The sequence below is a fragment of the Astatotilapia calliptera genome, chromosome 14 (assembly GCF_900246225.1).
Source record: "Astatotilapia calliptera chromosome 14, fAstCal1.2, whole genome shotgun sequence".
Lineage (NCBI taxonomy): Eukaryota > Metazoa > Chordata > Actinopteri > Cichliformes > Cichlidae > Astatotilapia > Astatotilapia calliptera.
The window spans coordinates 33242470-33268335 of NC_039315.1; the positions used below are offsets into that span (position 1 = coordinate 33242470).

Here is a 25866-nt window from a genome sequence, read left to right on the forward strand (position 1 = left end):
TGTAACCTGCTGTTGTTACCACTGTCCTGTTTGAAGTGGAAACAGAGAAGCTGGTTGTTTTCTCATATGTGCATGTGCCAAATTTAAACCCAAGGTACTAACTAGCTAACTGACGGGATGCCCATTAACCTTATAACTCCTTGTGTGTGTGTGTGTGTGTGTGTGTGTGTGTGTGTGTGTGTGTGTGTGTGTGTGTGTGTGTGTGTGTGTGTGTGTGTGTGTGTGTGTACGTGACAGCCAGGCTCATAATGGAAGTTTTTTCAAAAAAAAGGAGCCACATTCAGGTAAAAGTGTAAGATCAAATGATCCGTCAATAAAGGATAATGTTGGATCAGTGTTTCAATATTTATATCTTTTATTGGATGTACATGTGGTTTGGTTATTTGCCTTTTGGTTGAAAGTACACCGAGTGAGGACTTTTTTTATTAGTGATATTAATAGTATTTTTTTCATATTAATGTAATTTTTTAATCTAATTGAATACAATCTATTTGTGTATGATTGTCAGTCCAAAGAGGGAGAGAGTAAAGAGGAGAAAGTACGAGGTCAGGAAGAACCAGATAAGAAAACAGACAGGGAATACTAACAGGCAAAACAGAAACTGTAAAACTGACAAAGAAAAAAAAACAAATTTTACTCATAAAATCTGGAATTTGTGTTCTCCCTATATTAAAGCTGCTATACAGAATCTGCAAAACAAACTGGGTTGTCTAAACTTCATTTAGAGGAAGTCACGGTTGCCAAAAACTTTTTAAAGCTCAAGAGTGAGGCTGGTGCCATTCCAGATATGTTAACATTGTACAATCTTCTGGGTAATCAGATCTTCCCCAGACTGAAAACTGTTATTCAGGTTGCCCTAACAATCCCAGTTTGCAGCTGTAGCTGTGAGAGGTGTTTTAGTGTCTTGTGTCAGCTGCATACCTGGCTGAGAAGGACCATGGGTCATAGCAGACTTCAGCACCTGGCTGTGATGTCAGTTGAGAAAGAGATGCTTGAGAGACTTGACCACCAAAATGTGATAGACAGATTTGCCAACTTCAAGGTGAGGTGACATAGGTTAAAAGAAAAGAAAAAATATGCAAAGCCATAGGAGTATCTGCAGTAAAGATCTCTTCATACATTGTATACATTGTACCATATACCACGGTGTCTTAATTTTTATAATTTCTTTATTAATACTTTGTACAATTATACATTTCAAGGACTCTTCTATTTTTGGAGTGTGTTTTTTATGTATCTGTATTTTATTATACATACATATTAAAAGTGAATCTCTGTCCAAAAAATGCACTCAGTTTACTTTTTGCTCACTACACACTAAATATTTTTGGTCATATCGCCCTGCTCTATTCCAATCCATTCTTCTTTTGCAGTAGTAGTCTTTAGCAGCACTTAAATAACCTTTTTTTCAGATTTGATGGTTTTGTTACAGACTTTTCAAAAAAGTGTTTTGCTTTTCTTTCACAAATGTGGGGATTAAATTGTGTTAAAATGTACCAAACAGTGATGTCATGTTTTGTGACGAGGACCCAGGCACAGAGAGATTTGATGAATTTAAGAATCATATGATTTAATAAAGAAATTTGCAGACTTGCACAGAGATGGTAAAATTATGATGACTGATAACGGAGATGAAGACAACAGACGACGAGGACAGGGAGGAACAGGGGTGTAAATGCACCAAGGAGACAGTCAGAGAGAACTCGGGACAACTGGAGACATTTAAGGATGCAAGGACTGACAGAGACAGGGAAGAAGTCTCATCGTTACAAGTAAAGTTTTTCTTGCCTGGCTGGGCATCTCTCTGGGTACTCAGCACCCCCAAAGCTCTGTTTCTAGAATCGCCCCTGGTTTCAGATATGTTGATAAATAACAGACATTAAAGCTGATGACTATTATTAGAGTTTTTACATTCTTACATATCTTGTGTCTTAAGATAGGTCAGACATGTGCCAAATGTTATTACTGACAAACTGCACAGAACGTTTAAGGATTTATTCTGGAGGAAAAACATTCCCCATCAGCATTTTACACTACATAAATCAATATTACTGCTGACGATTTACTGACAATGGTTTTCAAAAATGCATTCTTTTCATACATTCCCCCTACAGAGCTCCTATACTTCAGATTAAATACATTTAACACAGTGAGAGAATTGCAGGTTTTTTACTTCAACATACAAGTGAAGACCTTTTATCTTACATTGGGTTTAAAGCTGTCAGAGAAAATATCATGTTCTTGATGCAGCTGACTGCAGATATGCAGGGTTGAAATCAGTGCAGGTCTGAGATCAGCAGTTTTCATAAAAAACAAACATATGCTCCTGTATAATGACACCAGACATATGGATGATTAATCCCTTTAGCTTTTTGTCAAGAAAGCATATGCCCTATATACAAGAACACACTCTTCTTAAAAAGGTCTCCTTAGCATACAAAAGTCCAGACAGCCCAGCCAGTCCAACCAATCAGATAGCTCCTTACATCTGACCACATGGCTAGTTTATGTTGATTCTTTTTCCAAGGACCAAAGTAATCACAAAAATGCTAAATCAGGAAATGCTTCTAGAGACCAAAGCAAAATATGTACATTTCAAAAAGATCTCCAACATTTTGCCATGTTTTAAGTAATCAAGTCAATGTTACGATTCATTGTTTTTCTTATATAAAACTGGAACCTTCCAGAAGGTGGATGGCAGAAAGCTAGAAATCAGCCACAGCTAAAAAAAAAAAAAAAACAACAACAACAAAGCCCAGTTAATGTTTTAAATGACACAAGAAACATGGTAAAGCTAATCCAATAGTTAATCTGTTAGCTCAACCCATAGTTAATACCAAATCTAATGCATGAGCTACTATGCTAGTTGTTCCCATAGCTAACAGGAAATAGAAATACATTTAAAACGGAAGGCTGGAATTGCCATTTTGGAAATAAATCTCTATTAATATTAGACTTTTGAATCATTTTATTTTGTTTTTTGAAATCACATTGTTATTGAGTTTAATCCCCTTTTCTTAAAATCCATTTCATTTGAAGTATTTATGAATAGATTAATAGTTAATTTTGAAGTATTCATTTAGAAATTATTATTCTGTCCCATGGGTATGTTTTAAGTTTGTTATGACGGGTCAGCTCATTTGTTCTGTAAGTAATGGGATAGGTCTGCCATCTAGTGTTTTAATGGGGAAGCGCCAGAGTTTTTCTCCCAGCACTCGTCAGGGAAGGTCCATTTCTCTGTCTCTAACAATTACTGCATCGGTTGCTCTTGAAAAGTCATAATCTTTTTTTAAAAAGAACGAAAGTATTTACAAATGGCGCAAATCAGTAAAGCTCTGAAGAATGCGACACAGTCTCCTGAGTGTTCATTAAAGCCATTTAATGTTTAGCTCTCTGCATAAGCCGGATAGAGACATTCAGCTAAGGGCAGAAGTATCTTCTTATTATACACTGAATGATCAAGAAGTGAATTTTATCATTTAAACATATAAAGGGATAAATAAAATAAATTAAAGGAATTAAATTATTTTGTAATTGACATTAATAACTAATTCATATTTTAATGCGCATGACTCTCCTGGTCCTCTGTACTTAACAGACTTAACAGTGAAAAGAAAGATATAGCCTAATCTCTTATTTTGACTGTATTTAAAAAAAACACACACACACAAATATTTTTTATTTGAAAAACCCATAAAGCTTTTTTTTTTTTTTTCATTTTTTAATTTAATGCATGAACTGTAACTTCAACCAATGGTTTCATATTCTGCTTGCAAATGAGTCTTTCAGGCCTCATCTTTGTGAGGGTTACTAGATTTGAATGAGTCAAGTCAGTTTGAACTTGGCAGCTAAGGCTAGAAAGCTTGGTTAGGAAGCAAACCACACATCTCCCACGTACAGACATACAGTGCTCAGCATAATGAGTACACCCCCTTTAAAAAGTAAAAATTTAATCAGTAGCTCAATGAACAAAAGAACACTTTCCAAAATTTTTATTGGTTGAAGCAAAATTGAAATACACCACGCAACAGAAAACTACTACATCTAGTATTTTGTATTACCACCGTGATTTTCAAGGACAGCACCAAGTCTTCTAGGCATGGAGTGAACAAGTTGGCGACATATTGCAACATTATCTTTTTCGATTCTTCAAGAATAACCTCTTTTAGAGAGTGGATGCTGGATGGAGAGTGATGCTCAACTTGTCGCTTCAGAATTTCCCACAGGTGTTCGATTAGGTTCAGATCAGGAGACATACTTGGCCACTCAATCACCTTCACCCTGTTCTTCCTCAGAAAAGCAACAGAAGCTTTGGATGTGTGTTTTGGATCATTGTTGTGTTGGAAAACTGCACGATGGGCTTTTCTTTGTTAAGTAATTCCCTTATATCATCACCTGTTTGCTGGGCACCTCTTAAATGAATCATTAGACTCACCTGTGGTTGAATGCCTGTTCATTCGAATTTTGTAGTCTTAAGTGTGGCTTTTCTCCTAAGACTAATTGGGGTGTGTTCATTTTTGCCACATGGGCTTGAATTAATTTGTTAGGAAAATCACTTTTTTTGTCTGTGCAAATTCACAAATCTTGTTCGCATTCAATGGCCCACATTTGTGGGAGAATTTTGTAGTATAGTATCTCATAGAAATGTTGATTGTGAAAGGAAACTAAAAGTTTTCTGACAAATGTAGTGGGGTGTACTCATTTATGCTAAGCACTGTATATCTGCTAATTAGTGCTAAGTGATGGACAATATACTCAGAAAAACGGAGGCCTGTACCACACAGCAAGCCATTGTCAATTAATTTCATTAAAAATTCAAGACAGACTGACAGAACACAGTTGAGTGGTTCAGTTCAGTGACTCAGTGAGGCCTTGCAGCATACACTTTATTAAAGGAAATTCAGAACCACTAGCAAGAAATTTAATGCAGAAGTATAATCATTTAAAGTAGAAATATTAAACTGTGATAGTATAAAAATGTAACTGAACATTAAAGATTCCAAAAATGCTACGTACCAAAATAATATTACGTTTTAGATGACAATTGTAGGTGCCCATGTTAAACAAATGCTAACTTTTCTGTTAATGAGCTCAGTGTTTGTCAGTAATCCCTGTGAGCCAAAACTACCTTTAAAGCTGAGGAGCTGCTTTTTTTATTCTTTTTTTTTCTACTTTAGCAGAGTCCAAGAATACAAGTATGCTCCTGGAAATGAGAACAGCAGATGCACTTTGAAACTGAAAAGACAAGCGACACCCACTGAACCAAGAACAAACACACTGGTTTAATCTTGCATATTCAGAGCTATAAATTTATTTGCATTCGGTTACAGTATGTTTCATTGGCATTTCAGAAAATAAGTCAGCCTTCAGTTAAAACATATATGTATATTTATTGATATGTATATATGTGTGCATGTGTGCGCAAGTATAACTGATTCCAACAAATCAGTAACGGCAACATTCACAACAAGTATTTCTATAGCTCAAAGTTTAAAACAGCAATATTTAAAGGGACAGTCCCCTCTAAAAATCAAGTGTGCATATTTTCACATATTTAACCTGGACTGTAGCAGTCATCTAGATTATTTTGGTGTGGGTTTCCAAGTTTTAGAAATGTGACATTACTGAGAATACAGTGGAACCTGGAATCTCAAAAAGTTAATTTGGTATTAACACTCAGCAGCAGCAGCATCTCTTTTCATAAACCATAACCCGGTTCCTTACTACAATCCACAAACGTCACTGCAAGCAGTGAGCAGGAATTATTTTCCTTCTTCTCTACATCTGCCAATTAAAGGAAGTATTTATACATGTATGTAGTAAATATTCTTTTTTTTTTTTTTACTGGTGCTTTGAGTCAAATGCCATTTAGTTTCTTTAAATTCAAGAGAAGGGGGAGACGCCTCTACAGCTGATAATCCAGATCAGGAAATGTTTCTACAGACCAAAGCAAAATATGTACATTTCAAAAAGATCTCCAACAAACATTTTGCCATGTTTTAAGTAATCAAGTCAATGTTACGATACATGTATCAAAGTTAAGCAGCATAGTACAGTACAGTAAATGTAAAGCGGTGTGTCAGAGGCACTTGTTGAATCCACATGGTTCAATCAAAACTACACATTTATATATAGTATTTAATCACACTAACAATACCACGAGAGCCTACAAATACAGTAAACAGTGCAACATTTCTTGAAGGTTTTTGCTGTGACGTCACAATCAACCTTGATAGGAATCATTGTTTTTCTTATATAAAACTGGAACCTTCCAGAAGGTGGATGGCAGAAAGCAAAAAAAAAAATCAGCCACAGCAAAAAAACAAACAAAAAAACAAGGTTGTATTATACAGCTTTTCTTTCAAGTCCTCCAGGAGCAACTGAAGTTCATTAAAACACTGAGAAGAGAGAAATCAAAGCTACGAAATCATCTCACCTCCCAATAGCACTCACAGTCACAGGGATGGATATTCCAAAAGCCAAGTTAATATTTTAAATAACACAGGAAACATTTAAAATCATGACTAGATCCAGCTTACGTACCTCAGCGATGCTTTCAGGACAGTACGGATTAAGATCATTACCTTACAGCTAAAAACTCTGTGTCTACCTGTACTGGCTGTACTGTTTTAAAGAAGAGTGGAAAGGAAATTTAAGTTGTCTGGTCCTGCAGACCTCTACACAGTCACATGCAGTGACTGTGGACGTAGAGCTTCTTTTGACTACTGTCATCTGAGGGGTTGCTCTAACTAGCCATTATCTAACCATAAATTAAGACATTTTTAATGTGTAAGCAGCTGATCTGGCATCACACCGGTTTTGCCATTGAAATAAAAACTTAGCAGTGTAGGTTCGCACACTGGCATCGAGGATACTCGACTCCAAGTAGTAAGCAGTGCAGGCTGACAGCTCATTTTTCACAGAATAACTACTCAGTCTGAACGTGACCATGGTGCCCTTCAAACAAACACGGCCCGTGGGTTTTGCTAACTCATGTTCCCTTTTCCTTTTCATTACAGTAGCAGTAAAGTGAAGTTGGAGCCGAACCTATTCTTAAGAGTAGGTGTGAGCATTTTTCCTCCCACAGCATTGTAGCGTGTTCAGACCAAGTACAAAGCCAAGCTTTCATGTGCCTCCATTTGGACTATGCAAGACTTGACTTGTGATATTCTTCGCATCAGGAGATAGGAACAGAAGTGTCAGATATTTTAATTTCAGTGAAAAGTTGTTGTTTTTATGCTTTGCGGCAAAAGCCATAAAGCATAAACCCAGAGCAGCTGTTAAGTCTTGAAAACACCTTCAAATTGAAAACCACTGGAGGTGAATATTTGTTGGTTGCAAAATAGTTCAAAAACAGTGGTGTGACATGAAACTTTGGTTCGCAATAGCTCTGAACACCACTGTAGTTACTGTAAGTGTGGAGGGGGTCCACTGGATGGACTCAGTGATATAACTTTGGTCATCGTGGAGTGAATGAGTGGATCCATGTGGTAAAAAAAAAAAAAACAGTACAAGAATGAGTAATTGTATCTGCAGTGGTTTGTGGATAATCAGGCCTTAACCATTTCCTTGAGTATCACAAACCCTAAAATATTCTTCACCCATCCATTGTGACACAAACATATTTGGTAAAATCTAAGCATTCCATCTTATTTATTTTTACTCATAAAGACTAAAAGAAGAGTAAAATTTCTTTGCTCAACATGATGCCAATTTAAATGTGAGCTTCCATTTTAATGCGTTTGACTGCTGGAGTAAATAACAAAACAGCCTCACTGGTAGCATTAGAGAGATCAGTGGTGCAGTGGGGAAAAGAGAGAACAGTTCCTAAGTTGCTTTTTCAGCTGCAGGTTAAGAAATGCGACAGAAAACCTTTACAGTTTCCCAAATCTATGACTTTTGACACTTCAGTTCTAAAAGTCATCACCAGACACAGCTTTGTCGAGCCCATTGATCCTTTCAGGCAGCATGCCTTCCTCAATGGCTACCTTGGATGCTTGGACCTAAAAGACAGATGAGCAGATAACACTGATGCTGACCTCCATCCACACGAGAACAGTACTGCAGAAAATCCTTTTAAGGTGTAATTCCAAATAAAAGACAATAATATCTTTTCATGTATTATTTCCAATTCATTACCTGGAATGGTTCACTTATTCCAATGATGCACTTCAGAGCGTTACAGTAGTAGCACAGCACGCAGTCTCCTCCCTGCACGGGGATTTCCTCCTTACTTACATAAACCTACAGAAACAAGAACATTTCCATCACCTGAGGCTTACATGCACTTTTGCTCCGGCTCGTGTTCAAACTGCAGTCCCACTCACTGAGACAAGAGTTACCACCTGTATAACCTCCTCGTTGAAGGCCACCTCGTCGTCTTTGACCCACGTGTAGGTGATGTAGTCTGACACGCTGCTGAAACCAACCTGAAAATTCACACAAAAATGAAGACTTTCAACTAGCACACTGAACCAGCCAGCAGTGAAACACGTGTTGTCAACCTTATAGAGGCCGATCCAGTCCCAAGTACTGGAGGGGAATGGCTGCAGAGGGCTGTAGACCACCATGGCATCAATATCTGCGCTCCAGTCGCCCTCTGCCCGCAGACGCACCAGAGGAGTCTCGTACATCTTCCTCAGCTGTAGGCACGCACAAATCAACAGTCCAAGTTAGAAACCACATTCTGTACAAGAGGAACCACACAGCTATGGAGACTTTCAAAAGAGGGATAAGAGAGTCACACTATCATGACAAAATCTATGATGGATAGGTTAGAGGAGATTGCATCAATATTGAAGTCACATTCACTTTGTCAGAAGAGTGTGAAGCCAAAGCATCTAAAACCTGTTTTGCATGTAAGCAGGGGGCGACTCGTCTGCATACAAAAACACTTTTTCAGTTGTACGAATGTCTATGGGAAAAAATGACCTGTCAAGTTAAGTTACAAGTGTAATAAAGAATTTTCAGATAAGTTTATAGTCTCAAGTGCTTTCAGGCTACATTCTTTAGAGCTGTACCTATAACACTCTGCCTGTTGCCTTCATATTAAATAATTTTTTTTGAATAATAAATTTTACATATATTTCTTCACGTCATTATGTGAACCGCAAGTACAGGTGACACAGGCCGAGAGATTAAGACACAGGCATTAGAGCCTCTTAATGCGTGATTTGTTTGGGTTTCCACCGGAGTGGAATGACCACAAATAGAGAGGGCGTAACCTAAGATGAAACAGAAAAAGACCGCCGTGTAATCCATTTATTTCAACAAACTGTATTCTGAACACCACCCTTTGAAACGGTACCTGTAGTGGAATACAGTTACTCAGATTTTGTATTTTAAATACGCAACGTCGACATGTATTCAGTTACTGGTCCTTTAAAAATGAATTTTTGTTTTTAGAATGGGTTGTCAAAACTTATTTGTACAGTGAAATGAGTTTGATATTTCAAAATATCAGCTTAATGTCCCCGTAATAACTGCAGCTACCTCCACACTGAGCAGTAAGTGATGTTTCCCATCACATCCTGCATGCTCACTTTTAGTGGGACGCTATGATAAGGATGATGATTTACATCATCTCCAAAAGCGTCGACAATAAATACACAACACAATCAACTGATGACCTGCATCAATAATTCAGGTCATAAACAAATGACTGAAAGGTGACTGACTGCATCTGGATAGTCACAGTTTCCAGTTTCTCACCTCCAGTGTGAAGATACCAATGACAGGCTTGTGGTCACTGATGCTGTACTCCATCATGCTGGTGTACACGTCCTGTCTGATTTTCAGGGGGTACTCCATGTCCTCTTCCAGCTGCTTGAGCTTCTTTGCATCTAGCCCAACTTTGTTTTCATTTTCCTCATCCGGGGGCAGGGCTTTGGGTCGGAGTCGCCACAGAATCCGGTCAGTCCAGGCAGGTTTACGCTTCTTAGCACTGGACAGGTAGTTATAGATGACAGATGGACAGAGAGCAGAGGCCGGTTTGAGTTGTCAGACAAAGTCAAGTGTTTAAAGCAAGAACCTGCGTTGGTATGAGGCACATGCCTGGCTGAAGTGCCTTATACCAATATGATGTGGGGCTGGGGAGAATAAAAGGTTCAGGCAGCAAATGACATGCCAGGACCTCAGTGACGGGGTAACTGGAAAGTATTTCACAGGTACAAGAAAACCAGCACACTGATGTATTCTTTGAACTGCTGTTTGTTAAGAATACTTGGAAAACCTGTTTTATAATACTATAAAGTTGGGACGGGACCCAAGAGTCTCTATGGGGACTGACTTACTTTTGGAGCAAGCCTCCAAAAGGTTGTTGGAGGAGCTGCAGTTTTGGGCACTAGAAATATTTTACCCTTCATGTTTGTGCACATAAATGAAACCAAAGAATAATGTCAGAGATGACAGAAATATCAAAATCCTCCTCACTCATTTTCTCCTTCAAATTCTTCTTCATAGCTGGAAACAAATCTGTCTTGGCAGCACCTTTTTTTCCCCCCCTCAGGTCACATGGAACCTGTGGGGTGGCTGTAGCTCAGGAGGTAGAGCAGGTCACCTACTGATCGGGAGGTTGGTGGTTCGATCCCTGGCTCCTCCAGTCTGCATGCCAAGTATCCTTGGGCAAGATACTAACCCCAAGTTGCTCTCTGATGCATCCATCGGAGTGTGAATGTTGTTAGCAAAACAGCACTCTGTTTAGTTTCAGTGCTTGTGAGAATGGGTGTGATTGGGTGAATGTGGCATGTTGTATACAGCACTTTGAGTACTCCGGGAGAGTAAAAAGCGATATATAAGAATCAGTCCATTTACCTTTTATTTACAGTACAATGTTTAAGGCCATCACTGTCACCAAAGGACCGCCAGGTATCAGTTTGAAAATGCCTATTTTTACCCCTCATCCTCCACCCTCACCAAACACACACCTCTGGCCATCACCCAGAACCCCACCCCATCATACATAGTGCCAGCTCTGACTGGAACCCCGTTATAATCAAACACACTCTATTATCCACAATGGTAGTACCGTATTAGCATGACATGCATTTACAGCCATCCATGTTAGGTATGGAACGCCAGGACTGCCATAATGAATTAATTAAATACACCATTAAATAATTAATTAAATGTGGCAATAATTAATTAAAATTGGAATTAATTAATTAAATAAATAGTTATGATATATGTAATTAATTAATTATTGACACATTTAATTAATTATTTATGTATTTCACATTTTAATTAATTATTGACACATTTAATTAATTATTGACACATTTAATTAATTATTTAATGATATATTTATTTATTTCATTTTGGCAGTCCTGGCGCCTGGCTCTCGTCATGAAATAATTTTATCTGTCAGCCTCACCCATCAAACTCAGGGGGCGGGGTTAACGCTGATCGAGTCAAAACCATTGCTTTGGCCTGGTGGCCATTGTTTCTAGCACACAACAACCGGCATGTGGAAGCTAACAGAACTGAGCTTTGAAAAACCCTGTTTGTGTGTTACCAAATACCGTTTTAATATTTTTTTAGCCGAGAATGTAGTGGTTTAATCTTCATGTGTCTGGTCGGTTTGTCAAGATACAGCCTCTTTGCAAAAGTGTTTCGATGATTTCGGAGATGTCTGCCCAGTCTCACGGCAAAGCGTGGGATAGACCCGCTCGCCTCGCAAGCAATCCCACCGACAAAGCGCAGGCCCCGGTACACAGCTGTAGTAACCCCCGCTGACTTCTTTTACTGAGGTTATATTTATCGGTGTTTTATTTCCTGATGTTCTTATGTGTCCTACGTGTTTCAGTCGCCAATTCTGAATTATAACTAACATTAAAAACATGTTTAAGGAGGAGAGAGAGCAAATAAATCTGTTTAACATCTGATCTTTGGGTTTTTGTTCAGTAATCAGCGTGACCTGTGTATAAACACATAAAAGAGATAACGTTGGTGTTTCTGTCATGTAGTAACTGCTGGCTTTAACATGTACAAAGGTTGTTCGACACTATGAAACACATACAGACTTCATGATGTTCGGCTAATATTTTTATAGTGAATATTAATCATGCTGACCTCGCTCTGTACACCACGCAGCGAGGTCAGCATGTCCACGATATCCTCAGCTCCATGAGTTAACACAAAGTTTCCCAGCTGACTATCTAACTGCCAACTATTCCAGAGACGTGAAAATATACAGCATAAAGAAAAGTGTAAGAGACTCAGCAGCAGATTAGAATAACAGTTATAGATTTAATAAATCACCAAATGAATCCAAGAAACGAGCAAACCTGTTCCAACAATTTGAGTTTGTATTCCCTCAGCTGCAGACTCGCTGCTGTTTAAATGTTTGAAAAGGAAGATTAGATATAAAAAACGTCAAACATAGACTCAGTCTGCCTTCACATTTGATATGAGGCCAGCACGTATAGTGGCCTCAGCAGGCTATTACTGAAATACACGTGCTATATCATAAACTATGATATAAACAGGGAGGTCCTATTAACATGTTTAGTTTTAAAGGACACCTTCCTGCCTTTAGTCTCATTCATGAGCAGTATTAGTTTTCTTCTAACATCCAGAAGTCTGCACGATGTGTTTCATAGTTTGTAACAAGCCTTTGACAGGTAAACATAACATGACCGAAAAAGCAAAAAAAAAAAAAAAAAAAAAAAAAAAAGGGAGAGAGAGAGTGTTGAGATAAGAAGAGAAAATGCTCTCAATTATGGAGACAGGCAAATGGTTCATTTATGTTTGATGTGTGTTTATTCCTCCCTAAATATCGTCGCTGAAGTTCGCCATGCATGTCAGATTTTCCTGCGCATTTTTATACGTCTGCCAACAGAGAGAGAAAAAAAAAAAAATCACATTCTAACAGACAGCTGGTGCTTAGAATACAGTTGAATAACTATTAAAAAACAGATGATATTTAGATGATAGTTCAGTCTAACACATGTGCCAGTGAACCATTAAACGTCTGTGAAACTATGCAGTTATGAAGCGTAACTTTAACCTCAGCCAAACCGATTTGCTCAGTTGTAAATAAAACAGCGAAGTAAACGTGACCCGACAGACAGAACCTGAGTGAATGAAATCCAGCGTTTAACCACTGAGAGCTAAAACTCAGCTGAGGTTTCAAAGCTGTGTGCCGGTGATTGGACATCAGCCACTGATAAAGCTGGCTCGCCTATAAAGGGGCAGGGATAGCTCAGTAGGTAGAGTGGTTGCCCCATGATCGGAAGGTCGGGGGTTCGATTCCCCTTAACAGCTACCCTGAGGTACCCCTGAGCAAGGTACCGTCCCTACACACTGCTCCCCGGGCGCCCAATGGCTGCCCACTGCTTCACTGAGTGAATGGGTTAAATGCAGAGAGCAATTTCCCCACGGGGCTCAATAAAGTACAATAATGTACTTTCTTCTTCTTCTTCTTCTTCTTCTAAAGTGCTCTGTAAGGAAACAAGCTCCAGCAGCTCTGCGCTCGGGGAAAACACTATATTTACTTATCTTGTGCAGAAAAATGCGCTGACATTGCGTTATATTGAGCACCGGCTGCCCAGTTAAACTGTGACTATCACCAGGTAACTAGGCGTGTTTCTTGAATTAGCAGCAGGTGTTAAACAGCTGACAGATGAGGAGGAGGATGCATGCAGGTAAACTGAGGGTCTGTTAAGCTGATCGCTGGTTTCGTGAGAAAAATGTCAGCTCGTTCTTTATGTTACAGAAGCACAGAGACACAAGACCAGGCGGAAAGAGACGATCGTTCGGTGAAAATGAGAATCTGCGAATGCAACATGTGGAACACGGAGAGTGGAATATGTAAACAAACCGGTTAACGTACCCCCTCGGTGCACTCTGCATGCTAACTGTTAGCAGAGCTAGTGAAATCTCTGAAAACATCTGAGCACTTTTGCAAACATGTTCTATGTTGACAACCTGACCAGACATACGTTGCGACATTCGTGGCTAAAACACTGTTAAAAGTGTAGCTGGTGACAGAAAAACGGGGTATTTTAAAACTACACCACCACCATTGCTGCCTGTGATTTGATCTGCATTCTGGGATACCTGGCTGCCCCAAGTCTACACAAGCAATCGATTTTCTAGGATCGACCTGTTTTGACTTACTTTGCACGGCAACCAATCAAATGTTAGAGAAGCTGCATGGGCAGCGTTAACCCCGCCCCCTGAGTTTGATGGGTGAGGCTGACAGATAAAATTATTTCATGATGAGAGCCAGGCGTCAGGACTGCCAAAATGAAATAAATAAATATATCATTAAATAATTAATTAAATGTGTCAATAATTAATTAAATGTGTCAATAATTAATTACATGTGTCATAACTATTTATTTAATTAATTAATTCCAATTTTAATTAATTATTGCCACATTTAATTGATTATTTAATGGTGTATTTAATTAATTCATTATGGCAGTCCTGGCGTTCCATAGTTAGGCACATCATATTTATATAACACATTCTGAAAGCTAATGCTGTGGGTTAAATTTGCATCAGTGTAGACATGATACATAAAGGTACCTTGTGGAGATTCTTTTCCTTTTTTTGAGAGATATATATATATCTCATTTGACAAACAGGAACTTATGCTAGCTAAAACTACAACTAAAACTTTGCTCTGATGTGCCCGTAGAGATCAAAGCATCCACAGTGTACCTTTAACAGCTGCCGTAATGTGAGCGCAGATGAAAATCTGTAGCACCAACAAGCATTTCGGTCTTTGATTTGCAAACACAACCATAGGGTTTGTCTTTCTTAGACTGTTCAGCCCCTTTCAGACACACTGCTGGCTAATAAAGCCGTTAAAGTGACGGCTCTCTTTCACACAGGAGTAACTCTTACATTAATGTTACTCATCAGACTTTAATTAAGTGGTCTAATAACACTTATCCAGCTGTGCTATATCCAACATCGGGACCAAGGTGCTTACACTTGGACACTTGCACATGTCACATCATGCATGTAGTATTAAGAATCCCTCCACACTTTATAAACTTTAATAAAAATGTACCCTTTAAAAACAGCTAAAGCTGAACTGAAGTACACAGCATTAATTAACAGTAATTAATGAAGTGTTGCCTAAGAAAAACACATCCAACTGTCCTGCTTTGGATAAGTTGGTGATGGTTCCTGGTGCTGTGTGACACTCCAGGTATGTGATAAAATCAGAGGAAAGCCTCCCACAATTAGCTCAACAACACATTACAAATCTGATCTGTCGTTGACTCATAAACTTAGTCACAGTGAAGACTTTCCCACTGTATTTGATGTGTAATAAATACTAAATGTAGAGAAAAGTAAATGTTTCGTGTTTTTTGCAGAGGTCTGTGTGCCTCTCCAAAAACCAGAGCTATACTAACAATGTGTTTCACACTCTGATTTAATTATTGGCCAGTGCTTGCATTGAAATGTTTACTGTGTATTGCTGTTTTGATACACAGGAGCATATTAAGCTGTCTGTGATATTAGTTTGTCCAAAGATCATGAGCTAGAAACTACAAGCAGGCGTGTCAAACCGTTTTGTTTTGTTTTTCTCGTGTTATTGCTGATCGGGACTTTCACCAGAACAATCATGGCTTTTAGTGTACTGAGGAAGTGGAGATGCCGGACAAACACGTGCAACAGAAATTTCTTTGCAAGCCCATCCAGCTGATGTGACTGCATTCATGACCCACATCGTCAGATCGCTGTCCCAACTTTTAGAGAAACATGGGCCGTGTGCTCTTTAAGGCACGAAGCGCAGGAAAGGAGCCTGAACACCTGTGTGTTTGTTTAATGTGCAGCATGTTACAGATAAACATAATCGTCAGTAAGCCTTTGAACACATGAGTGACATTTTAACTTACCACATTAAAAACAAAAACATGACACTACTTTTACTGCCGTGTTAAAAGTAGCGTGTACACACATAGTGAAGCTCGGTTATGTGAACTACGTGCTAGATGTGGACAAATGGATTCTGAACTCTTACTTAAAGCCAAACCATGTGTTGTAGAGTCTGTAAAGTTGGAAAGAGGTACAGATAAAAACAGCATACTGTGAGCAAAGAGAAGGGTGAGTATGATTCATGGTTTTTATGGTGATGTTTTCTTGTGTGTTACCTGGTGTCATAAGTATCAGAGCTACGGTCAAACTTATATGTGGGCTGAAAGTCCAGAGGCCCCTCCTCAAACTCCTGCAACACCTGCTCCTTCTGCTTCATCATGATCAGCTGAAAACAACAACAACAACACACATGTTTCATAGTCACATTACCGAGGCTGCTATGTGGGATGGAGGATCAGGAGCTGTGAGACTCTTTAAAGGGCCACACCTGGTCTTTGCTCCACAGCAGGCTGTAGTTCTGCTTGTCGATGCAGGTGCGGACAAAGTGCATGCCGTGGTCCTGAATTCGGAAGTTGAGATCTCCAAACCAGAAAACCAATCTTGACCAGGAGAGGGGCAAAAGAGACAGAGAAGGAGGACGGTGACACATGAAAGAATAATGAAGAAGTGACTTTGGTGAGATATGTGAAGCTTCAACATCATTTCTTATCCCAAACATTCAGGTGAATCACAGTTTGTATCATGTGCGTCTTCTCACCTGTGATCAACAATAGCTGGAGCTCTTTTACAGTCAAAGCTCTGCATGTCCATGATATACTCAAACTCATCCACCCTCTCTGAGGCATAGTTCATATGAGCAGCCAAGTGGCAGTTAAGGAAGCAGAGCGTGTGGCCATAGAAAGATAATCGGATGGAGACGCCGCCTTTATTACCCTGAGAGTGAAACAGGGTTGAGAAAAGAGAAAAACAGTGAATGTGTTGAACTAGACTCCATACTCTGTTCAGTTTTTAAGCTGCGAGAGACAACTCCTCCATCAGCTGGTGACCCTCATGTAATAAATGCAGAAGCCCTCTTGAAAACCAAACAAAAATACTGGAGTTCACAAAGTGGGATCTGGTTTGACATATGTTCCTACATGTTACTCCATTCCTCATTTCAAGGAGAAGTGTGCTAGTTTTACACATTAGAGGGGAGGGCTGCTCAATTAATCGAATTTTAATCACGATTACAATCTGGGCTTTCAACGATCATTAAAAATGACTGAGCCGATTATTAGCCCCTCCCTAATTTATCCGCGACACCTTAAAGGCCGGTCCGTGAAAATATTGTCGGGCATAAACCGGTCCGTGGCGCAAAAAAGGTTGGAGACCGCTGATTAAGAGGACCCGAGGGAAGCTCGGAAAGCTAAGCAGAAGTTATTTGGAGAGTGACTGCCGTTGGTTGAAAAGAGAGTTTAAAAAAAAAAAAAACTTCAGTGGTGTTGCACACTATTTTATCTTATTTTTTTAAAGTCATTGTTAACCCTTTAAAGTCGGTCAGAGCAGCACGCTCCATTTTGCGTAACTATTTTTAAATCCCTGTAGAACCTGAACTGTGTAAGCTAGCGCAATAATTTGTTTTGCATATGAAACCGGAGGAGTTGTACTTACATCTGATGCCATCAGCTTGTCCTCGGTCACGGTTTCGTTCCACATATAGCTTTGCAAAAATTGCATAAAAAGCGCTTGCAGGAACAAAAACATAATATTCCAGAAACACGCTTTGCCGATCCTATCAGCTGTTCGTAACACTTCCCACAGTGAAATGATGCACCTGCTGTTTTCTTTGCAAATTTGCATCATAGGATTGTTTTTTGTTTTTCCTGCAGTATATAAAAATTGCTGTATCTCCAAAATAAAACTATGAAGACACTCAAAATAAATTTCCTGTTGTTGTAAACTATTTTTTGCAACTTTATTGTATTTAAAGTTTTGAGGGATAAGCCTCTTAAATTTCTCCAAGTAGAAATATATGTAAACAAAACAAAAGCGATTTTCAATTTTTTTTGTAGTTTATTGCACTTTTTTGCAATTTATGTAATTACTATGGACTTAATGCATACATATTATTAAAATATGGGCTATAACAGTTGTATTGATGTATAGCAACTTGAAATGCTCCCACAAATGGCACTACAGCATGTAAAAAAAATAATATAAGCTCTGGTGGACTTGGTTCTATAGTAGGTCTTAAAGGGTTAAATAAATATCGTCAAATAATCGTGATCTCAATTTCAGTGAAAATAATCGTGATTATCATTTTTGCCATAATCGAGCAGCCCTATTAGAGGGTGTTTACACATGTGAAACAGAAAACCAGCTCCAACGATGACAGTGAAAGGAGTACACAAACCAACATCCACCGTTTATATACAGTCTATAAAGGGGCCAGCACTACTTCTCTTGGAAGTGTGAGCTTGGCTTAACCCTTTAAGACCTACCATAGAACCAAGTCTGCCAGAGCTTATAGTATATTTTTACATGCTGTGGAGCCATTTTTGTGAGCATTTCAAGTTGCTATACATCAATACAACCATTATAGCCCAAACTTTAATAATATGTCTGCATTAGGTGCATAGTAATTACATAAATTGCAAAAAAGTGCAATAAACTACAAAAAAATTGAAAATCGTTTTTGTTTTTTTAACATATATTTCTAGTTAGAGAAATTTAAGAGGTTTATCCCTCAAAACTGTAAATACAAAAAAGTTACACAAACTAGTTTCCCACCACAGGAAATTTATTTTAAGTGTCTTCATAGTTTTATTTTTGAAATACACCAATTTTCATATACTGCAGGAAAAAAACGAAAATAAATATTATAATGCAAATTTGCAAAATAACAGCATATGCATCAAAACAAACTATTTCAAGCAGTGCAATATGAGTTCCTAAGCATCCCAGAAACGACACAGAAAGTCATGAACTCAAACATAACTTTTAAAAACACCAGTACAGGCTCATAAGGCCCCGATCGTAAAAAACTACATTTCCGCAAAATGATGTCACTTCCGGTTTCGGGCAGCTCATGGCGGACATGCGACAGTTCACGCTGATGGACTAGGAAGTGTTACAAACAGCTGATCGGATCGGCAAAGCGTGTTTCTGGAATATTATGTTTTTGTTGCTGCAAGCGCTTTTTATGCAATTTTTGCAACTGTGACCTAGGACAAGCTGATGGCATAAGATGTAAGTACAACTCCTCCGGTTTCATATGCAAAAAAAATTATTGCGCTAGCTTACGTGGTTGCAGTGCTACCGAGATTTAAAAATAGTTATGCGAAATGGAGCGTGTCCGCTCCGACCGGCTTTAAAGGGTTAATGATGATGATCAAGTTCATCCATCTGAAAGTAGACAGTTCCTCTGAGCTGACCAAAAATCTGAATTCAAGGTCAGTATCTGTGGGTGGGATTTGTGACACTACGATAAGCTGTGACTGATTTAGGTTTTCCTTAAACAGGCATCCAACACAAATAGGAAGGAAAGGAAGGAGGAAACCTGAAGTCTGCACTGCACAATGAGGACAGACTTAAAGAAGACATCCTAAATCCACTAATTAAGAATTTTGGCGGAAGAGGCTTGTTTTGAATAATAGTTTTTCCCAAAGTACTACAATGTTTTGCTTTTAAATAATAATTTTAATACACCTTTAAACAAATAACCAAACAGAGATGAGTAGTATCTAAAACCTGAGGGGACCAATGCATGCACCAGATTTTTAAAATAATAATAATAATAAAAAAAAAACAAAAAACACAACAATGCAGCTAAGGGCTGTTCGATATTGGATGACGATATACATCTATCGTTTCATATTATGCTATCGTTTGTTTTGTGGTGTCGCAAAATAAGCTGTTTATGGCAATGTTTTCTCATCGTTTTCATGGTCACTGTAGTGGCTATATTAATTTCTTAAAGTTCTATGTTTCTCTTTTATTTAAAATAACCACATTACAGACAGACAAGCAGCTGTTTTTACGTGTACTTTCGTTAGCAACAACGACGGTAAAACCATTGTGTAGCTCCACTGTCTGCTTGTTTATTTTCCACATAAACCTTTCACAATAAAGCTCAAGATCCTGTTGAGACTTTTCAAAATAACTGAAATGATATGCATTATTCTCAAACATCTAATTTCCGAATATGCATCCAACAAATTACCTCAAATAAAAACATGAAGTAACTATAAATGGCGCTTACAGTCACCACATGGATGCAGGCACAGAGAATACCAGCATGGCCAGTGAAGATGAGGCATAACCAGTTAGCTCTAAACAGAAGGACTAGTCGAGGACCTTATTCCAAAACAAGGGCTACCTCTGTAGCATGGACAGGGTTTGGTTATGACACAGACCAGAAAACTGTATTATGAAAAATTATGCTGCAAACCAGTCCCCACCACAGACTCAAACACGACAATCCTCTTCTAACACCTACGGCCAACTACGCAAGAATCCTGTGAAAGAGTGCAGAGAGAGTTTACGAACGAGAAGCAAAAAAGAGCTGTCAGGTGCTCAAAATAAATGTTAGACTCAAACGTTAGAACAGGCTTTTCCCCGCAGCACGCCATGTACTAAATACTCACAAAGAAAATGCACTATTTTGCGATATATATCGTTATTGGGATAAGAAACGTTTATATCGGGAAATGAGATTTTGGTCATTTCGCACAACCCTAACACATCTGATTGATTTAGATCACCCCCCCCCCCTTTTTTTTCTTTTTTTTTTAAAAACATCTGAATTTTTTCTAAAAGTGAAATAATAAAGCAGTTCAGCATTTCTCACCCAGTAACCAAAGAGGCCTGTGCGTGTGTACGTCGCCTGGACGTCTCTGATGAAGGGGACGTGCTCCAGCTTGGAGAAGAAGAGCAGCAGCAGGCCCTGCATTCTTATGGATGACACCTGAAACACATACAGCACAAACTGTGTTCTCCTGACCCTGTGAAAGTGTGCATCCACTGTATGGCATGTGTGGGAGTTTTCTAAGGTTTTTTACCTTGATGTACTTCTGTGGCGCTAAAAGCGACATCAATAGATAACTCCACGGGTCATCGAACACAGCATCTGACACAAACCTCAACGGGCCAGAGTACACTTCCTGCAGACTAACACACACACAAATCTGATTGTAAATCGGCCCCTTATCCACTTATACAGATGCATTGTGCATCACATCACCTACCCAATGACGTAAAGGTCAGGGCTCTTTGGAGAGTTCAGGTGGAGAAGTGTGGTCACATCGTCTGGAGGATCAGCTGTAGCCACATTCCACGTTACCATGTGCAACCTGTGGGCACAGAAGAGGAAATTACAAACAGTCTGAAGTAAACAACTAGATCAGAGGTAGGCAACACCAAGCCTCAAGTGCCAGTGTCCTGCAGGTTTTAGATGTGTCCTTGATCCAACACAGCTGATTCAAATTGCTAAATTACCTCCTCAACATGTCTTGAAGTTCTCCAGAGGCCTGCTAATAAAATCATAATTTGACCCAGGGTGATACTGAAAACCTGCAGGACACCGGCACTTGAGGCCTGGAGTTGCCTACCCCTGAACTAGATATCAGGTACAACATTCAACCTTTAAAACAAACGAGACCATCTTAAATTATGGCTTAATTTTTCCAGGTATGAAAATCAGATGACCTGAATTATAACCTCAAACTCTTTCCTGGTCCCTTTTGGGTCTCAATAACAAATTTCAAATCTTCTTTAAGACAACACAATGTTCACTTTGTATATTATGCTCCCCATTAGAGTCACAGGAGCACTAAAGCATTATATACTTTGGGGCGAGACTGCATCCTAAAATATACCATGTAATTGACAGGTCACTACAATAAAACATGTGACACTAGATGATACAAATACAAGTGGCTTCAGCAGCTAAACACTCAGCCCAAGGCTTCACAGATGGGACTTGGGATGGCTGAATCCACGATGTACACGCATTCAGCTGCAGCATATCATTTAAGCTTCACAATCAAAGAAGTCCTTTCAGCTTATCTCGAACCAAAGACGAGCCCGTAACACAGGTTTAAAAGCTGCCACAATAGCACCATTGTGCAATTACCGTAAGCAGGCCAGGCTGATGCAGTTGACACATAATCAGATCAGTCATCCTTGAACCCAAACTTGCAACATTCATAACATGGAATAATATTTTCACACTTACTTAAGTGTAAGTAATAAAAGCATATGAATTAAATTTAAAAGACTGCATTTTCTTGGATGGTTTCACTCAGCAAGGGTCTTGTGTTAGTCTCTGGTCACTGCCTGAAGCCAGACAACAACTACAGGTCATGTTGCAATGGGATCACGCCAGCCACAGTGAGTTCTCAGTGTTGCTTTCTGCAATACTAAAATGTGTCCACAGTGAGACAAGAAAGTCCTCTCCGTTCAGAAGCATTAAAGGACAGCGAGGGAACACTCCTGAATTACAATATACGAGGATGTTTTGGTAGAAGATGTAGAAATATAAACACAAAAATCAAGTAATATTAATGATTTCTAATACTCTAATTGGTCACAAACTTATTAAGCAGTTTAAAAAACAACAACAACATATTTGACTTTGATGCTCTTCTCATATCCCAGATAAATCCCACAGAAATTTAGATAATTTAAAGTTAAATGCTCAGATAAATCCATGGAGGCATTTCAAAATGACTGCTGAGTTTCAATACAGCAGCTGTCTCTAAAACCACATTTTAGCATACTGACGCACAACAGGGAAAGACAAGGTAAGAACAATACAAGCTACACTACTGCAACAAGTACAAACTCATTAAAGCGATAAAATCTCCAGCTTCAAACATCAACAGAGGCGGGTGAGCAGTCAGCATCAGTCTCCACCTGAAGCTGTCCTTCTTCGGCTTGTTGGCTCTCTTGCCGCAGACGAGGAAGGCGTAATCCAGGGTCTTGACCACCTTCTCGTGCAGCTCGTTTTTGGGGTTCAAGTCCTCGACGCAGGTCATCAGCTGGTGAAGCCGATGGAGCAGGGCCAGTTTGCTGCCCGTTGACTGTGTGGAAACGCTTTCGGTGCGTTTACGCTCTATGCTGCCCAACAGCCGAGTAATTTCATCCATCCTGGTCCAAAACTGCGAGGCCTGCTTGAGCCGGCTGTGGTCTCAATTGGTGATGGAAGATGTTGGAAGTAACAAAATAGAAATGTAAAAAGGGAATCAAATGAGCCACAGTCCTCCTTCTGCAAAATCAAACCACTGAGTGAAGTGGCATCTAAACCCCCCGGCTCAGGGGTTTAGGTGCTCCAGAGTTGAACAGAGTGATTAGAGAATTGGTTCATTTGCCCACAATTTGTCTTTGTGTTCTGAAAACTGTTTATAATCTCATTGTTAAATGTCTAAAGGTTAGTCCTATTAAACATTGGGAAATCAACTTGCATGGGTGATTGGAAACACGTCCCTTTTCATTCAGCAAGCCGTCAGGCTGTCCTTTCCTTGGACAGAACACCAGCAACACATTGCTTTTTTCCCCCTCAAATCCGCATTAGGTATGTATTGTTGGGCAACCTAATCCACCGGCCAGAATGCAGTGACATTTGTTCACTGGCAAACAGCGGACTGTGTCTGGTCTTGGAGCATATTTAACCCAAATGGGACAAACATACGTGCTTCTAGAAAAGGCTGAAAGTCCTGAGAGCTACACTAGGCAGCCAGAATATCACAAGCCTTACATTAGCTAATGTGGAAATGCATCACACAGTAAGAAAGGCAGGACAAACACAGCTCAGCGGGGGGGAAAGGAAAGGAATACGTCTTTTAACCAGCTTTACCACTAAACTTGGTGATGTCATGTTGGTGCAACAAAAGGAGAAGCTCAACTGGCTAAAACAACACTACAACACACAAGACAGAAATGCCTTATCAGTGGAAAAAAAAAAAAAAGACGACATGTGGGGAAAGGGCTGGAGCTGAAGTACAATATAGTGAGAACAGCAAGAAAATGTTCTGCTGTTTCTTAATATAAATAAGCCAACCAACTTGGGCACTGCAAGACTGAGTTCCTTTACAAAAAGTAGATCACTGCTGTTGCAGCACAACAGCATTTTCCTGCTTTCAAATTATTCAAGTTGAAAGGTGAAATATTTCTTCTCTATTTGTTTGTTTTTGGATGTCTGATATCTAATGTTAAAGACTTTTCACCAAAACTGACTAAAAACCACAGGGCTAGAAAAATCAAGCAAGTAAGAAAAAACAAACAAACAAACCACAAGTACGTCCTGTTCTGAGACTTGAGTTGAGTAAATCATACAGACCATTAATAAAATATGGAAAATTCCACTAAAAATACACCACTGACATGATGGAGAGGTTTAGCTGAGTACATTAGCTGAGGTGAGATACTCCCTAACTTTAAGATCAATCACCATAGCTGTGGACACCATGGACCCCACGTGTAGTTACATTTTCTAGAGAATTGTTGTTTAACTGCCCAGTTTACTTTGTATGGTTTCACAGGGGTTTCCAGTTATGATGTAGCTACAGTGCAAATTTACAGCTAAAGCATAAATTCCCAGTAAAGCTTAAACCATCCAAACAGCTGAATTACAATTACCTTTATCCCGTGAGTTGGTAAGAATTGAGACATAAGCTTTTGAAGCCAGGAACTGGAGTTTATGTACCAGGAGGCTTCAGCTGTCTATATGCACCTCATCCGCGCTCTACTTTCAAGTCATACTGAATGCATGAATTTTATTTTCTAAATTACTGTCCACGCTTCACTTAACTAGACCCCTGATTTTTTATTTTTTTTATAAATATGCCGACTGTGACTTTAGGAGCTTTTTAAAAGGATTTTTTGATACGCAAGCCCGTACTCCATTAAGTTGCGTGAACCTCTAATGTGTTAATTTGCACTAGCGTATGTCTAAGTCTCTCACCCCAACACTTTATAAATTCAAATTACCGGCAAAGCTTGCTAGTTACCTGCTAACTTAAAGCCTTTTCTAATACAGTCACTTCTGGCTCCCAGAGAAACACAAAGCTAACACCGACCCGGTCACAGTGACTCTGTTCATCTTTCACATCCATGCACCAACCTGAAGCTTTCCTCCTCCTTCTCCCCGAGGTATAACTGATGACTTTCCAGTGGCTCTTCACTGTCCTCCATCGGGTCCACACCTGGCAGGGAAAGAGGCAAATTCAGTCAAATCAACTTCATTAAGCTCACGTCGCCACGAAATGAAAGGACAAACTAAAGTAAAAGTACAACTCTTATGCATAGTTGTTAGCTGACAACGCTAACTCACAAAGTTGTCATGTAAGGACTGGGGTTTAACTAACCTGAGTAGGGCACATTTTCCACCCCCGGCTTGTGCATATTCTTTTCTACCAAGTTTGTAGCATTTATTTACACCCAGCTAACATCTTACAGCCATTCACTACCGTGGTGATGCATCTGATAAACACAGCGCTAGCTACACTGCGCAGTTAGCGAAACCAAGCGTCTTGCTTTTTCACATTCAACAGCAAACACTTTAATCAATAATTATGCCCGATAATGATTTATCGTACGCTACCTTTTATGCGTTAGTAGTATTTGTGAATGTTGTTTTATCTATTTGCAGGAAGCTGTACAGTACGTCAATAATCCAGCCTGCGGGCTCACTAATAGGGAAAATAGGGAAGTTGATTACTTTCAAAATAAAAGCACGAACAAGATAGGGCACAAAACCGGGAAAATGCCTGTTAATTGAGACTGGAAGTTGGCTAGTTTAAAAGAAAAACGCTAGAGTTAATTGTTTGTACACCAAATCTATTTCAATCTAAACTGCCAGTATATAATATAATCATACGCGAGTAAAAATGTAAGTTTACTCAAAAAAGTTCTGCAAAGAACACAAAATAATGCTAAAAAAAATAACTAAATACTATTTCTGTTAAAGCATGAGGAATCAGACTCCTGTCTTCAACAATATTAAATGCCAGTAATCAAGACTTTTGACTTCTGCCAAGTATTTTAAAGCTT

The 25866-nt window shown here is 39.1% G+C and overlaps 1 protein-coding gene across 7 annotated transcripts; it reads right to left on the reverse strand.

Moving 5' to 3' along the window:
• Positions 1-5281: 5281 nt before the first annotated feature.
• Positions 5282-25631, reverse strand: inpp5ka (inositol polyphosphate-5-phosphatase Ka). 7 transcript variants are annotated; one of them, XM_026192822.1, is made up of 14 exons: positions 25418-25631; positions 24938-25019; positions 21063-21167; positions 20877-20985; positions 20666-20782; positions 16595-16770; positions 16325-16436; positions 16113-16222; positions 15983-16009; positions 9712-9943; positions 8505-8642; positions 8328-8429; positions 8140-8244; positions 5282-8003 (listed from the first exon to the last, which is right to left on the reverse strand). In XM_026192822.1, the coding sequence occupies exons 2-14, from the start codon at positions 25006-25008 to the stop codon at positions 7914-7916; spliced, it is 1494 nt and encodes a 497-aa protein (XP_026048607.1). In that variant the 5' UTR covers positions 25009-25019; positions 25418-25631; the 3' UTR covers positions 5282-7913. The 7 variants fall into 7 exon arrangements, with proteins under 7 accessions (XP_026048607.1, XP_026048605.1, XP_026048606.1 ...); XM_026192820.1 differs by lacking the exon at positions 25418-25631 and adding an exon at positions 25182-25409; XM_026192821.1 differs by lacking the exon at positions 25418-25631 and adding an exon at positions 25182-25408 and having other exon boundaries at positions 8346-8429.
• Between the last annotated feature and the right edge of the window lie 235 nt (positions 25632-25866).